The sequence below is a fragment of the Pocillopora verrucosa genome, chromosome 5 (genome assembly GCF_036669915.1).
Source record: "Pocillopora verrucosa isolate sample1 chromosome 5, ASM3666991v2, whole genome shotgun sequence".
In the NCBI taxonomy this organism is placed as follows: Eukaryota; Metazoa; Cnidaria; class Anthozoa; order Scleractinia; family Pocilloporidae; genus Pocillopora; species Pocillopora verrucosa.
The window spans coordinates 23,048,785-23,066,084 of NC_089316.1; the positions used below are offsets into that span (position 1 = coordinate 23,048,785).

A 17,300-nucleotide genomic window follows, 5' to 3' on the forward strand; every position below is an offset into this window, starting at 1 on the left:
AAAAGCCTTTTTAAATAAATATGTTTTAACAGAGCGTTTAAAAGAGTCGATTGATGTTTCCTGTCTAATTGGCAGAGGAAGACTGTTCCATAAAAAGGGGGCAGCCATCGATAACGCGCGATCTCCCAAGGTCTTCTTCGTTCTTAGCTGAGGTCTTTCTAACAATATACCATTATTGTTACGGCGTAGTTGGTAACGTGAGACCGGTAAGACAGAGACAAGATCCTTAAGATAGCTAGGCGCAACACCGTGAAGAATCTTAAATGTAACAAGGAGAATCTTAAAATCTACGCGCGAGCGCACTGGTAGCCAGTGGAGTTCTCTTAGCAAAGGAGTAACGTGACAATACTTATAGCGAATACGACCAAAAATACAAGGAAAATGACATCTGAAATCCAATAAATTAACTACAGAGGAAAATCAGTTTAGTAAGACTGGAGAATTCATGAAGTATCTTTAATAATATCAAAGACATTCCAAATCTTACAGAAATTTGACAACCTGTCAGAAAGCCATCCATGGTTTTATTGTTCAGTGACTGAGAAATGTGTTCTTCCAAGGTCTTTTTGCTTCGTGTGCCACTGGCATTCATTTCAATGTACGTAAAAACCCAGCTCTTCACAAACCAGGGTACATGTAGCTGTTGTTGTTTTTCCAACTCCTGGGGAACCGGACAGAAGAGCTGCCATAAAGGACGACCCATCTTGGTCTTTGTTGTAAAAGAAAGCTGTGCAAAATAAAAAGGTTTAAAACTGTGATTCCACTACTAACATACTAACTACATGTATAAGTGACTGTCGAGTAAAATAAATTCATAAAAGTTCATAAGTTACAGCTGTTTAAAAAATTGTATCTCTGAATGTGGGAATTAAGAAACAATCTGGATTCAATGTGAAAGGTATTTAGCCAACAGCTAGACGACATTCGCGTTACAACTCAATTTAAGGTCTTATGTAAAATATCTGTTGATTAAGGTTAGGTTCATCCACTGAACCCTTTTACTTCAAACAGCTCACTAGTACTTCTTACTGTCTGCCATAAAATTTTTATGATTTGGATAATTTGGTATTGGATCAACTAATTATCCCCAGATTGATATTTTTCTATATTCTCATTACTTATCTGATTGATATTGTATTGATATTGTAAGGAGAAATCCTGTCTTGGTCACTCATGTGAGATAAAGGGTTGGATGTAAAGTCAGCACAAGAGCCACAGGTCTAACCTTGCCTATGCTTACTTAACCCATTGACATCCGATGCGCCCTCATGCGCCCAGAAATAAAACCCCTCTGAAATTCCAATGCGCCCTCATGCGCCCTGTCAAAATTGGCTTGTTTTGATTGGCTGTAGCTTAGAAACAAAACTCCCCTGGGTATTGAAAAGCAGTGAAACGTGACATGCAAAAATAAGCTTTCGTTTGAGACCAAACTCACTATTACACGTTTACCGTGCGATTTTTTGCGAATTTTTCAAAAATATGTCGTGGTCTTAGACATGGCTTCTGGAAGAATTGATGAAAGTTAATTTTCATCCGATGAAGAGCAAGAAGTCTTCGCTGGATTTATCATCGAAGAAATTGAAAAAAGCGACAAGCTCGTCAGGCACAGCATGAACAAAACTTGCTTCGAAATGTGGATGACGAGATGGAAGACTTTTTCGACCTACGGTCGCAAGAAAGGGGAAGCGATTCCGATGTTGAGCTATACGCTAGTGAAGAGTAAGAAGAAAGCGACGCTAGTAGTGATGAAGAATCTGCCGCAGAAGAAAGCCGACAAAATGCTCTTCAATGGTCTAGCTAATTGCAACAAATTAATGTTGAGGAATTCTCCATTCGTCGTGGCCCGACCAGAGATCTCGGAGAAAATGCAACTGCCAAAGATTTCTTTAATGTATTTATCGACGATGCTTACATTGACGAAGACGTCCGATACACCGTTGCGTACGCTCGTTCGAAAGGGGATCGATCGTTCACATCTACCCAAGCGGAAATTTCAGCGTATCTCGGGCTAAACATTCTCATTGGAATCCATGAACTTCCTCAGCTGGCAATGTACTGGGATTCTGACGAGTTTGTTGGAGTTGATTGCTTAAAAAAACGATCCCAGAGCACCGCTTCATGACTCTCGGAAAATATTTACATCTTGCTGACCCGACCGCAGAAGACCGAAACGATCTCCTCTGCAAAGTTTGCCCCCTTGTAACTCGCTTGGAGCAAAAGTTTGCCTAAGCGAAGAAAATATATGCATTGTTCAAAGTGAAACTTTTCATTTAGGCGTAAAAATTGGTTTGTTCTTGCTCATGACTCGCAAAAAGTAATTTTATAGCTGCGCCTTGTGACGTGTCGCGATGTCGCTATGGCGGGCAAATTCAAAATTGACCCGCGTTAGAAAGTTTAGGATTCCTTTTGTTGAGGAGGAATTTGCGATCTGTCTTTTGGTGTTGTATTTGAGGGAAAGCTTTTTACATGATTCTGATGGAATAAGAGTGCAAAAGAGAGTCATCATACTGATAAATACTTTCAAAGCTGAAGGCAACCTAGCCAATGACTCGCTGTACATCATGAAGTTGAATCCGTTCTCTAGCTTTAGAATTTTTTTTGAGAGAGCCTGATGCTCAAATTGAAAATAAAATTTGACAGGGGGAAAGTATATTATTTAATATGCAACTTTGTGCAGTTTCCCTTCAGTAGAGTGAAATGAAGACATTAAAATCTTTAAATATTTTGGCAGTGGTCTGTGTGTTCACTGTGGCAGCCATTTTCTCTGGAATTTCAGGGGGTGGTCTGAGCTCTAAGGTGTGGGGCTCGATGGGTTAATTTCAGTAGCATCAGGTGACTAGGAGAATTGCTACTCCCCCCCCCCCCCCAGAAAGGTCCCCCAAACTTTTTCATCTGCTTTCTCCAACAGTTTGCCTGAACCGTTTGCATACTTGCCTGAAGAGAAGTTACATGTACATGTATTTGAGGGAAAAGCATCTTGACAATCAATGTGTACTCACATTTAGAGGCTAGTTTCTTTCTATTCTTTTCCCAGTCTCTCAGCCAGTTCATCAGCTTTCTCATGTTGCTCGTATCACCATGCTGACCAATAATCTGCTTCACTGCCCAAGGCTGATATTTGTCTACCCATAACAGACTTGGTTCTTCTGCACAAAAAAAAATTACCTTTACTGTTAAAATCTTGTTTAGATTAAAAAAATAAAGCAACAAAAAACAAAAAAACTGTACTTTCTTGCAACTCAATTTAAGTAACACAAACAAGTCTACAGGTGGAAGTACAGTAAAATGATCCAACAGATGAACCTAAAGGTGGAATTTAAGGTGGTGGTAAAACTGACGTGTGGGTGACTGTACAGAGGAGAACAAGAAGAATAAGTGACAGATAGAAAGACAGTAATTGGTAGAATGAACATACACAAAAGAGCAGACAGACAGACAGACAGACAGACAGACAAACTGAGTGACACCATAAATTAAGTAGATGGAAGAAGGGAAATAAGGATGAACAAATTATGTTATCAGTTGCACACTAGCCTATGGCTCCTATGACAATTTACTGGTACATGTATATCACACACATGCACATCAGTAACTTTAATGCAAAGTCATGTACAGTACTTGTATGCACACAAGAAAAATTATATTCACTAAGTGTACACAAAAGAGCAGACAGACAGACAGACAGACAGACTGAGTGACACCGTAAATTAAGTAGATGGAAGAAGGGAAATGAGGATTAACAAATTATGTGATCAGTTGCACAAAAAAAAACAACAACAAAAACAACAACAACAAAGAAATCACAGGTTTCTTGCCAAGTAATGTTTAGCTATTCAAGGAAGGAAATACAACCTTAAACCAGTTAAAAAGGTCTTTTAACAAAGAAGCATTTAATGAACTCCACAGTATAAGTTTATGCTCATGGAAAAAAAACTCTTTTAGAAGCCAACAACAAAAAGAAAATTTTTCAGTTCTTGTTAGTTTGCTGTTCAATGAATCATGTTAATTTATGCAAATTTGTGACAAGTTTCCCAGGTGTATTTGCAGTAAGCTGCACCCGGATTTGTTATAAAAATTTAGGGAAAAGGTGCAGTGTATATGTTTATGTTCACAGTTCTTTTTTTTCCCTCTTTTGAGCTGTGCATTACAATGTACCTTGGAAAGTTTACTCTTCCAGGATCCTGTCCCACAACAACTTGACTCTTTTTCTTGCTCACTGATTGGGCAACTTTTCCACCATATCTTTGAATCAGATCTGCTGCCTCCTCTCTCTCAATACTTTCCAAGATTCCTGTAATAACAAATGTCAGTCCATTCAAACAGTTTTCCACTTCCTAAAAATTATATTATCAAGTGCATGCATAATTTAAGATATGCAGACAAATAATTAATTCTTCCCTTGAAGGCCTCTTAATACTGTCCAAACTGAAAAGTTATAAATGGTGAAAAATGAAAAAAAACTCTGTAGATACACCATAAACATTTCAGATCATTGTCAGCATCTGCACACCCACCCCTCCCCTAACTCAACAACCATCAACTGCTTACAAGTAAGGGTTAATGTGGGCTTTAACTCCCATGAGTGACCAAGACAGAACTTCTCCTTACAATATCAATACAATATCATGCAGACAAGTGATGAGAATAAATAATCAAGCAGGGGATTATTAGTTGATCCAAGACCAAATTCTCCAAACTAACATTACAAGAATTGTATGACAGACAGTAAGGAGAATTACTATTGACATCTCAGAAGTAAAAGGGTTAAAGCATGCATTTTACAATTTTTTCGTGTAAACTTTATCTGCAGATTTTCCAAATAAGCCTTAATTCTAATAATCTTCATTTTCCTTTGTCTTGCATCTCTCATTAAAATTTGAAAGGATGGAAAACAAACCAGAAAGAGGTTTGAGAGATAATATGATTAAACTACCAGAAGAGGTTAACATGTAACTTCTCACGAGAATATCCATAAATTACCCAGCAAACAGGTAATGAGAATATTAAAACTCATCAGGCACAGGTAGTTGTGTTATAATGATCTAACAAATTCTCATTATTAATTTACAGAAAAATGTGTAGCAGATAGAAGGGAGAATTAACAATCAGATCTTGGTCTGTGAAACCTACCTAAGGGATTTCCTTTGAACCAAGTGTCCAAGGACCATCTCTTGCCATAAAACCACAGTAGCCAGATTTTTTCTTTTCCAATGAGGGTGGAACTTCATCCACTTCCTCTGATTTTGACACCTTTGGTGTTCCTTTGATTGGAGTTTCGTTATTGACATCTTTTTTATCCTTTTTCGGAGTAACAATTTTCTTTGGACTTAGTTTTGAGTCTTTAGCTGGAGTTTCTGGAACTGTGGCAGCTTTGGCAGCCAGTTTGCCAGCAGGAGTTGTCTTTGGTACTTCCTGAAAAGTCCATGAATAAAATTTGAAGTGAACAAAAGTTACATGTATATCAAACATTCTAACAGCCAAGAGTTGTCCTCACAAGGCAAGAGTTGTCCCAAATAGGAATGTTGATAGTAAAAGACACTGCTGCTTTGAAAAATGGAGACAAAGTGGCAGCATCTTCCTGGATTGTCAAAGTTAAAATCACCAAGAATGTACCTTAAAGTTTTGTCACCACTGTAACTGTTTAGTGTAAATTCTAGGTACAGTAATGGTAGTATTTTGAGTGGTTATAGTACTGAAAGTAATGTTTTGTTGCAAGTATTGTAAGCAATGTGCATCTGAGTAAAAACCATCCAATTTCATAGTGGAACAGGTTTACATAATTATACAACTGACATGTACCACCAGTTAACAAGTTTGAGTAAGCTTTTAGATCTTATGCAAAGCCAAATTTAGTCATAAAATGTTACTGTTTCATCTTAAAGTACCTTATTCAAGTGCTTAAAGATACATACCATACACATGCAATCATATCAGATCCAATCAATTCTAGTATCAGGGTAGCACGTTTAAGCATTAATAGTACTGATTAATTTTGGAACAACAAAGGATGGTGATCAAAAGGCTTACAAACCTTTTTTTTTTCTCAGGGGAAGACTCTTTAACCTCAGACTTTGATTCTGGGAGGTCTTCCTTTCTTTTCTTTGATGGTTGCTCTGTTGTGTGATGGTTGACATTACCATTTTCTCTTCCTTCTTTTTCTCTCCCATTTTTTTACTCTTCTTTTCTATTCACTTTGGAGTCTTCATTTCCTTCAGACTCATCAGATCTCTATTGGAAATGAAAACAAAAAATAATTATTGATGGTTCTATAGGGAATCAAGGTATAATCATTAAGTGGGCTGAGCTCTGGATCAAGCTTAAAATTTAACCTCTCAAGAGTGATCAATTTTCTAATGTCTCTTAACAATACTAATTCACTGTCAAACAGCAATTTAAAGAGAAGAAAGAAAATCATCAGACCAGAAGATATTGTTTGAGTGAACACCATATTCTCAAAGATATTGTCATAACACTTGTGTGACAGAAAGCAAAGAGAACTGATTTAAATATCTTAGAGGTGAAAGGAATTATCCCTTTAAGGGGACCCATGGTATCATTTTTGCCAAAACTATTCCTCAATTGGTCACTACACATTAATTTTGTGACATGGTAATTGTGTTCACTGTAGTTCATCCTGATATAACTATTACAGATTGGCAACGGGTCTACAAGGAATGTTTGATTAAGCCCAAAAATTAACATGTGATGCACGAATTTTATGGAAAGGCAAGATATGGTGAGGTTTAAAGTTTTCCCTGTTCAATGCATGATGCATGAAGTACTGTTAAAAATACACAGGATGCCTGATTTTTTCTTAAAAAAAAAAGAAAATTGTGGGCAAAACAAGTGTTGTTAGTTAGTTAGTTATTCACCTGTTTTCTCTTTTGGCAAATGTTTTCCTGGATTCCCTTTCAACTGGAGTAGAACCAAAGAAATCAAGAGCAGAAGTTGCTTTTTCCTCTTTACGTTTGACTGGACTGAAGCAGGAAAAACAATCCATGTGTTAAACATTTTAGTTCTACAACAATGTTACATTAAATTCACTCTTGATGGCTCAGTGTAACACTAATCAATAATGTTTTTTTCCTTTCTTCTTCCTCTTCTGATTTTCGTTTGGTTTTTTGTTTCCAGGCAATGTCATCATCTTCACTGCTTGATAACATCTGCCCAGTAAATTAACAATTACATATTTTCATTCACACAAATGTTAGATCAATGTGGTTCAGTGACAACAAAGAACAAAATTGGATAAAATCAAGGGGGGTGTTGTTCCTCGGAGCACAACTTTCTAACAAGACATTTTCTTTCAGCTCTGAAAATCAAGAGAAGACACCAGGTGTAGAAACTAATCCCCCTCTGCACAGCTATCCATATAATTTTAACTTTCACATAGATCATGCAAATGAAAAAGGTGTAAGCTCCAGTTAAAAGGTAATTGCAAGTATGTTCTTATGCCAGCTGTATTCCAAAATCGTCAAGTTAATTGCTCTTTCATCAAGTGACCCATGTTTGCTATGTTATTAGTATTGTCTGTGTTATACATAATATTATTTCTTGTTATTTGTATTTCCTGTTATTTCCAATCTCGTAATTAGTCGTTCCGTTCTTGATGTATTATGTTTGTAATACTTTACTTTGAAACCACTGGCAATGGCATGTAAATAGAAGAGTTCAGTCAAATTGTCAGGAAATTAAACTCCTCTAAAACTTATTGCTGGTGTGTTGGTTATACCAGGCTTATGGAAAAAATAGTCTGGGTAAAGTGAAGTCTCAAGGTTTCTTTATCAATTACCTTTCAAGTTAATCAACAATTTCATTTTCCCTTCAGTCAGGATAAATGAAAATTAACCAGTACTTGTCAAAATCGTGAAATAAGCATTAGTATTACATACTGCAACTGCTCTGCAGACTTGATAAGCTGCAGTTTGAATAAATTAGTAGGGAATGCTAATATCCAAGATATTTTGAACTTGAGTGAAATCTAGGTGGCAGTGTATCACAACACACTGTTTAACCCTTAAACTCTCAGACATAATTAACATGTAACTTCTCCCTAGAATATCCATACAATATCCAACAAAGGAGTAATGAAAAAGTTGTGATCTTGATCTAAGACAAAATTCCTAAGACAAATGTGACCATGAAAGGCAAAACAGACACTAACAGTTATCTGTTCAAATGGGTAAACCGTTCGTTATCCATTCAAATGACTAAAAAGATCCGTTCAAAGTGTTCGACAAACCATTTGAACGGTTTGCATATAATGTCTGAAATAAATTACCATCTGTTCGAAGTATTGTGACATCTGTTTGAATGTTCAAATAATTTATTCACCCATTTGAATGGTCAGGCAAACCGTTTGAATGTTTCAAGGACCATTTGTTAACTGTTTGTCATCCATGCAGTTTGCCATTCAAACAGTTTTCTGTTATAGTCCATTCTGCCTTTCAGGATCACAACTGTACAAGGAAATGTGCAATAACTAGAGGGGAGAATTAGCAAACAGATCTTGGGAATTTAAGGACGAAGACAAAATTGCTTCATTTTACAACCCTATTTAAGATAAAAACAAAAGGTAAAACACTGTAACTTACTGTACCTAACCTGACATACTCCAACAGACTATTGAAAATTACACCTACAAAGTTAGTTAACACACAGTACCACCCCATTTCTCACATTCCAGTCCAGAAAGATATCTTGGTTAAAACATGTTGTAAAATTATCTACCATGTGCTGAATAAAAGATTCAAGACAAAGGAAATTTTACCATGTATGGCAATAAATACCAATTTTGGCGAAATAAGGTGTTCTCCCGCCCCCCTCCCCGAGAAGATAGATGGGAATGTGAATTGCACCCGAGTATATAGACACACATGTACATGATGATCGATTCAGTCAGACAGGGGCTGTGATATGGGCAGATCTTTTCTCCGTCACCTCTGAAGTCGAATTCCCTGATAACACAAATAGCTTTCTCTTTCAAATGCTACAACATTATCCATTACTTACCTTGCTTTTCGTTCGGCTCTTTCCTACATCTTGTTTCGATAATGACTTCGTAGTAGAATCTTTGCCGCGCTTATTTTCTACTTTCTTTTTTCTACACTCTCAGACATTTCGAGCCATCTTTGAAAATCTCCTGTACTTTAGTCAGCGGCCAACCTACCTAGCTAGCTTCCAGACTCCTGCTATTTCTCTTCCGAGAAAGACAATAGGTCCTAAGATAAACATAATCTAATTCTAATTCACGGAACCAAATGAAAGGAGCTGTCAGACGAGAGAGGTTGAACCACGTGCAGTTGCCCCGCTAGATTGCTTTGAAAACGGCAAATAGATCCACGGAGAATACTTCTCAGGGGTACGTACTCTGTTGTGGATGTCGATATTTTCATGAATGACTGCGCTCTAGATTCGCGCACGCTCGTTCTGCGATTTGGTTGTTTCGTTGTGTTGTCGTCTCCTCGAGGTATATCGCTTGTTTATTGAAAAATATTCAAATTCGCAGCATGAAATTTGAATGATCTGTAGACTGAACTGACCGATTCATCCTTAAGGGGGGCATTGGGATTTTCTATATTTTTTTAAGATCGGTTTTTGTGCTAAAGAATCTAGGTTTTCGGATTGGGTGGTCATTGCTGTTTGCGGATTTTCCGTTCTTTAGCATTTGGTTTTCAGTTTTCGTCAAAAATACCTGTCTAATGGGCTACGGATTTGGTTTCCGATGAAGTTTTCGGATTTTCCCATTTGGATTCCGTTTTCTCTTCGATCCAAGCGGCCATTATGCTCCCCCAGTGATCTTGAACAGCCGCGAAACCTCTGTATGCTCCACTTATCAACACCGTATCGGATCGATTAGGGTTTTGAGAACTGGGATGTGCACATTTATCGGTTTTGACTGTTTTGCATGCGGTTTTCGGTTCTGGTCGAGTTTTTTTTTTTGCGGTTTTGCAGTTGTGGATGATTTTTTCGACAGCTTTGAGGTTTCCAATGGACCCTCTCATCCTTCCGTACAGTGGAGTTCCACACGGATTCTTGCTTTGCAAATTTATAATCTCTCTTTCTAAAATTACAGATCTTCCTTTTCGTTCTGTTCCGTGTCTTAAATTAGAGTTGGCCATGTTTAGTCATTTCTTTTGAAATTGTATGAGGAATTCTTTTAATTTGTTATTTTTAATTTTTCTTTTATCTTTCTTGAAATAAGTGCTGTTGTCTTTCTCACTTCACACTTGAATTTGGAACTGAAAGTGAGGGGAATGTGGGCTGAAAGTTGGGGTGTCTGTGTCAGACAGCTTGATCCTGCCTTTGTCTGTATTATCATGTATTAATTTTTAAATTTTCCATTCAAGCATGAATTTTTAGTGTTCTGTAACACCTGTTTTTTCTTCTTGAATCCTAAAAATGTAACAAATTTATTTTAATCCAAAGATGTCTTTGTAAATTTTTTTTTGAGACATGTTGAAGGTTTTTCAATCTCGAAAATTATCAATTTAGGTGCCTCACAGTTATCTAGGAGAGCCTGTTTGATCTCTGCTGTCTTCCTCCAGCTGTAACTGAAATACTGAAGTAACTTTCATCAAATAATGATGACAAAATCGTTTACATGTTGCAATGATTTGGTTTAGTGCCCTCCTTCCAATAAGCACCCCCTCTGGAATAAGTGTCCCTCTCTGCCCTGTTTTACGTCAGAAAGTTTGAAAGGTGATGATGTTTTGCTAAACTTCATCTGTAATTTCATGCTTGTACAATTGATAATAATTATTACATGTATTATTATTTTTAAGCTTGTCATCATTTTTATACTGGCCTTTGTCAAGCAAAGGGTCAAATCTGGACTTCAAAACTGCATTGGATTTCCTGGTTTGCTGATGTGAGAACAGAATTGATTAATAGAGCAAAAAGATCAAGGCTTTAATACTGAAGGTCAGCAACATACAGTCTGATCATTGTGTACTTTTAAGTAGTTGTACTAAGTCTAAGTGACACCCAGCTACATGTACTTTTTTCCAAAAAAGTTGCTATTTGTAATACAAGGCAAGGGGATGTGCTGTTAGTTTGGGTGGCATTTTCACGACTCACTTAGCTATAATGGGGTTACATTTTCAATAGAGTTACTAGAGTGGGAACTAATACATTTTCATGATTTGGAAAATTTTCCTACGTCAAAGTAAGGATTTACAAACAGGAAGGTTCAGACTAGATTGAAATGTACCAGAATGTTAATGTACTGAAGGTGAAAAGTAAAGTGTTCTAAATTCACACAAACAAATGTGTTGCTTCATTTTAGGATCATGAGTATTTGTTGCATTCTCCAGAGTTTGCAGCAGTACTCCTTTGGATGTTAAGGCCCTGGGGCCGTCCTCATCCAGCAGTATACCTTATCAGTGCATGTGTTGTTCCACCATGTGCCTGTGTTGTGTGTGCTGTTCTGTAGCATGGGATTCTTGTCCTTGAGGATAGCAGTTCTTGGTGTTTCTCCCCCCCCCCCCCCCTCAACCCTAATTGCAGGGTTTCTTTTGCGGGGTCTATTTCAGCAAGCTGTCAGTTTAGCGTTGGATAGGCCAGTTGGTGTTCTAGCACCTTGGGGTGTGACTGTAGTTGCAGCTCCAGGGCCACTTGGGCACCTAGCCTCCATTTGTGATGAGGGTGTGAACTTGATATTAAGTTATTTATTTGGAATATTTAGACAGGCTGGCTCAGTTTGGCTTTTAAAAGCAGGTGTAAATGTGGGCCTCTACAAATGATAACAAGGCCAGATGACCACACTGGGAGCCACATTCATTACTCTTTGTTGAAGTCTGTCAGTTGTTTTACCTTTTAACTCTCAAGATCTGATTATTAATTAATTCTCCCCTCTAGCTGCTGCACAATTGCATATTCATCAGTTATGAGAACTTTTCTGTTAGATCAAGAAAACATCTTCTACCTGAGAAGGTTTGGGTATTCTCATCACCTGTTTGCAGGATAATGTGTGGATATTATAGGGAGAAGTTACCTGTTAATCATTTCTGGGAGTTAAAGGGTTAATGTCCCCTGCTTATAACCAGTACTGAGAAGATGTAGGAGAGTATGGGGCCTGTGGTTTATCATCCTTAGCTGAGAAGACTAGAACATCTAACCATTTTCAGATGTTGTATCAAAGGCAGCACATTCCCCTCAGTTATTTTAAGACCCTGAGTGTTGTTGTGGTCTGGGGCTTGAACCCTCAACTACCAACAGAGCCATAACACCTTCATGATGTAAAAAGAAATGACAAGGACACATCCAAACCAGTCGCTAGATACTTTAATCTTCCTGATCATTCTGGGCAGCATATGGCACTTTGTTGCCTTTCTCTACTTCAAAACAAAAGTTATCTTTCAAATAGGCCCTCTTAAGCCCCATGATATCAACAAATGCTTTTCATTTAACTAATTTATTCCTGTTTTATCATCACCATATTCCATTTACATTATCAACTCAGTCGATAATACTAAATTACCCTGTTATACTCTCCCACTGCTGCAGCACCACTGTTTCTTTAGAAATTTACCCCCTTTACCTGCACAGCAGTCCAACACTCAACATGAGCTAGCAGAACAAAAAATTAATTACTCTGTTTTAATTAGTTTTTCAGAATATTGTCACTGTTCTTGTATACGGGATGCTGTTCTACCCATTTTTGGCCTGTCTGACAACTGACAACAGACTGGTTGGGTCCTTGCTGGGTTTTCTTTATGTTACAATCAGGTGAGCTAGCTATTACTTTGTTTATGAATACCAATTTAATCAGACTGTGAGTTTGTTTTTTAATTAGTAAATACAGTTCTCAGAACTTTACAATTGCCAGTACTTAATTCAAATATGACTCTAATGTGGAATCCTACTCTTGGCTTTGAAATAAGTGATGTTTGTGTTAATTTTGGACCATGTTTTGTACACATGTACTGGTAAATAGGGAACACAGCATGACTTACATGTGAAACAATAAACTAATTTGGTTCTCTCTGCTTAATTAACCCTATCAGCCCCAAGGGTAGTCAGCATGTAAGTTCTTCCTCCAGTAATATTGCTGAATCATTTATTAAGAACATGAGAATAACAAAAAGATTCCTAACTCAAGACGCTCTGATTACAATATGAATTCTCCTCATCAGTACCAATGGAAATTTATAGTGAAGAGTCTAGAGAATATGGATATTGATGTTAACCCTTTAACTCTGACAGACCAAGACAGAATTTCTCCATACAATATCAATATAATATCAAGCAGACAAGTGATGAGAAAAAAGAACAATATCAATTAGAGGATTATAAGTTGATCCAATACCAATTTCTCCAAACTAACATTATAAGAACTGTATGGTAGACAGTAAGGAGAATTACTAATGAGATCTTAGGATGAAATTAGGAGATCCTCGCAGCTAAGAACACTACTGAAACGAGTAGTTGTAAATAGGACCTGAAAAAAATTCAGGCCCGTACGGGGTTTGAACCCATGACCTCTGTGATACCGGTGCAGCGCTCTACCAATTGAGCTAACAAGCCAACTGGGAGCTGGCTGGGATGTTTATTTGTACCCAATTCATTACCAGCTCCCATTTTTTTCAGGTCCTATTTACAACTACTCGTTTCAGTAGTGTTCTTAGCTGCGAGGATCTCCTAATTTCATCTTTCCACCGCAGTGCAAATATGTGAAATTTTCATATATCTAAAATCTTCATTCACTGAGATCTTAGGAGTTAAAGGGTTAAGTTGTTGTACTACAGTAAAAGTACTTTATCAAAGTGATTGATGAAAACTAATTGACAAGGAAAGCAAACCACGGTAATTAATTTTCTTAGATTCTAAAACAAATATAAAAGACTTGCAGACTTATGTGTTCTTTGCATTGGGAAATCAATTTTATGTTTATTGTATTCTATTTTAATGTCCGATCGTTTGAACTGTAAAGTTGTGGAGGCTTGTGTGTGAACATAATAAACTGACCATCCTGTGTCTAATTCGGATATGGCGGGCATTTCGATGGACCTAGCAACCATTACTGTGTAACGAGGTTACTAAGGGTTACCTCAGTTCTCATATGTCACCAGGGGTCGTAGATACTTTTTCTAGTTTGAAAAATAGTCAATAATGACTTTGAATTAATTGATATTCTGCTTACCAAGAAGATAACATAGGCATGCTTAGCATGCAAGAGTTATTATTTGGGTTGAGAGGGTTGAGATCGGAGGGTTGAGTGGTCAGTGCACTGGGCTCCGAGTCGGACGACCCGCGTTCTAGTCCTGACCGGGGCAAGACGTTGTGCCCTTGAGACGTGCGGTAAAAAAAATGCGAGCTCCTCTTTTAGGCTTGGCCAAATCTAGATATTATCAACCTCGCTATAGAGTTTATCGTTTCTTGAATGCCAAAGTAGGTTAATGGAACGAATTAATGTTAGTTGCAAATTGTTATTTGAGTTTAGGTTTTCCTGGTAGCCTACGTGATCAAGACAAGAAACGTTCAACAGACAGAAACTCTTCTCTTTCCTATAATGATACGTTGCCAAAACATTAATAAAGTCAATGAATCAATCTAGATCTTTTATTCGCTTTCTAACAAAAGTAAGAAACCTTTACAACGGCCACATGCCATTTTTTGAAGAAGAATTCGAAAAACAAAAAGAGGTAAAAAATTTCTTCTTGATTTATAAGACCTATAATTTTTCTTCTATTCGTATTAACTGTAATCTAATTAGAGAAATCAAGTAAGTTCTTTAAAGTCTCGTGCAGCCTTTCACGTGGATAGTGTATTAAAAAATTAAATATCAACTTAGGATCCTGTTTCTGCTATAGGGTGTGCTGATTTTTTCCCAACACCGTCGGGTAGGAAAAACATTGATGTATACAAAGTGTTTGGAATGAATTTTTAAGGCACGAATAAGATATTTGAATACTAATATTCTGCCGCTTGTCTATCTGCGGATTAAAGCCGGGTGCTGTCGACTCAAAAGAAAGAAAAACATTGAAGAACTCCCGCAAAGTAAAACAAGATCAATCGAAAAGGTGTCAGGGATGCATCGGCAGTTGAATGGCAGTACGGTATTGTAATGAATTTGAAACGAAATAGAACCTATGATCGGCATGATCAACTTGAGAAAGTGAACTCAACCAGCCAGAAATAGCAGTCGATTGTAGTGTGATCGTTTACTTCACGGCGATAAGTCGATTGCAGAAATTTGTCGAAGATACCTATCTTTAAGCGGAATTTATAACTCCTTGATAATATTGGACTACAAATTTATATAACGTTAACCTTAATAAAAGTCCGTTTATGTCGTGAATTTCTCATTTTTAACAAGAAAAACAATGCTCCACACCTGCTGCAAGCTACTTTCAGTCTATTGGTCTTACTAAGGGGAAAAAAAGCTGACTCACGTCCCGAACGTTCTACCGAGTATTATGATTTGCATTTAAATATGGAGAGGTTGAGATACTTGAAGAACGAGCCTTTCATGCGCTGTGCCCAAACACAATGTAACGTAATGTAACGACAGCTACTTATAACTATCTGTGTACATAATGGGCTTGACAAGTTGGATGGTAGGTGAAACCGAATCCAGAAAAATGTTCAAAACCTTTTTAAGAAGCTGTGCACTGGGTAAGTACCACCTCTCTTATGTCTGTCGGGTGTAATGTAGCAATGAGATCTACAGACTTGACTTTCTATTTTGTGAAAAATTTACATCGATTTTGGAATTTCCTGGAACACTCAGGCAAACGAAGCCTGGAAAAAAACTTGTCAGGTGGCAATCATCACAGAGAATGATGGCGATTCTTCTTTTAGCTCGTGTCACAACGTTTTTCAGTTTTTATACAATGCCAAATGATTGAAAAACAATTGAAAGTCATCGTTATTCGTGATGTTTCCCCTGCGGTGGTCTGTATAACAGCTCTAAGCAGCCACATTTAGGATCAAAGGAATACAGTGGCTTAGTGGCTATCCTTCCACGCTGTTGTGACAAGATGTCAAAATAGAATCGCGTACACTATCGCTACTCATTTATGCGTCAGATGGCAGCCGGAAAATTAGACGTTTTTAGTCTAGCGACGGAAGTCGAGCAATTTGGAAGCAATCCTAGAAGGAGGGTCTCAATGGGGTTAACCTTTAGCCGTAAACAGCTCAAAAAGTTGGCCGTTAGGCGTAAAAATTGACAAATTTTAACCATCTGTTGTTAAAAAAGTTAAACTTAAAAAAATAAAAATAATTCTGGTATGAACCGTGGTAAGATATTAACCGTAACCGTAAATTGGCCAAAATTTTAACCGTTAGCTGTAAAAGTCATCACCCCATTGAGTCCCTCTAGAAGTTCTCTTCTCAAAACGTAGGGAAATATTTTCACGCTCTCGGCGCTTCCTGCGTGCTTTGTAACAGAACAGAGCACACTCTAGGCTTCTTTATCTGTCAACTTAACAGGTATTAGGTTAGGCAGATGCAGAAATTAATGACCAGGCGCTCGGAAAATATTGGATATGTTATGCCTGCTAAAACTAAAATGATAATACAACGAACTAGAAACTACTGAATTATTTAATAAAAGCAGAAATAGCAATAACGTGTTAAAACGAGCCATAAGGGAAGATTAATGAGCGGAAGATTAGCATACAACTACGTAATAACACCTGCATAAAAAATTTATCACGCATAACAGGAAATTAGATTGTTCTAGAAAATATCGCATAATTTTCAGCATAAGACAAAAGACATTATTTAAACAGCTATTGTTTCGATTCGGAGGCTGTTTAACCAGTTTTTAATGATTGAAGTTTTATTTTGCTAATAAATTAGAAGGTGCCAGTCATTAAAACATTTTGATATTAGCTTTGTTCATGGGTTTATCAATTCTTGTTTTTACGAAGCAAAACAATACTTATCATCTATTGCCTAGAGCCTTTATTTTAATTAGTTGTTCAATTTAAGAAGAACCAAGTTATGACTTATGTCACGTCGAGAAGACAGCGTCCTATCGAGAGTTACGATTTACTTTGCATTGTGCATGCATCCAAAGAAATTCGAATATGGAGTTCAAAACGCGTGAAAAAACACTGCACATGTGCTTTGATAAATTAACCGACGACAACCAAAGCAATAGAAACATTTTACACCATTACCATGTGCACTTCCATAAAATTGATCATGAAGTTCTTATTTCTATCCAACAAAATAATCCTCCTCGTCCGGAGCAAATAGTCCACGGTTTACTAAGGTACACAAAAAGAATAAAATTTTAGTGACGCAAAGCGATCAAAGCTTATGATATGCAAAACTGTCTACATGGTGCA

At 37.2% G+C, this 17,300-nt stretch overlaps 1 protein-coding gene and 2 pseudogenes across 1 annotated transcript in view; 2 read left to right on the forward strand and 1 right to left on the reverse strand.

The window, feature by feature from the left end:
* On the reverse strand, positions 1 to 10,121 carry LOC136276918 (replication factor C subunit 1-like; annotated as a pseudogene).
* On the forward strand, positions 1,497 to 2,717 carry LOC136280910 (piggyBac transposable element-derived protein 5-like; annotated as a pseudogene).
* LOC131789358 (adhesion G protein-coupled receptor L4) overlaps positions 9,250 to 17,300 on the forward strand; it is a 21,249-nt gene continuing 13,198 nt past the window's right edge. Inside the window, 3 exon segments of the mRNA XM_066166725.1 lie at positions 9,250 to 9,361; positions 10,785 to 10,923; positions 12,609 to 12,729. Of these exon segments, the coding sequence (XP_066022822.1) occupies positions 12,717 to 12,729 (13 nt within the window). The 5' untranslated portion in view covers positions 9,250 to 9,361; positions 10,785 to 10,923; positions 12,609 to 12,716.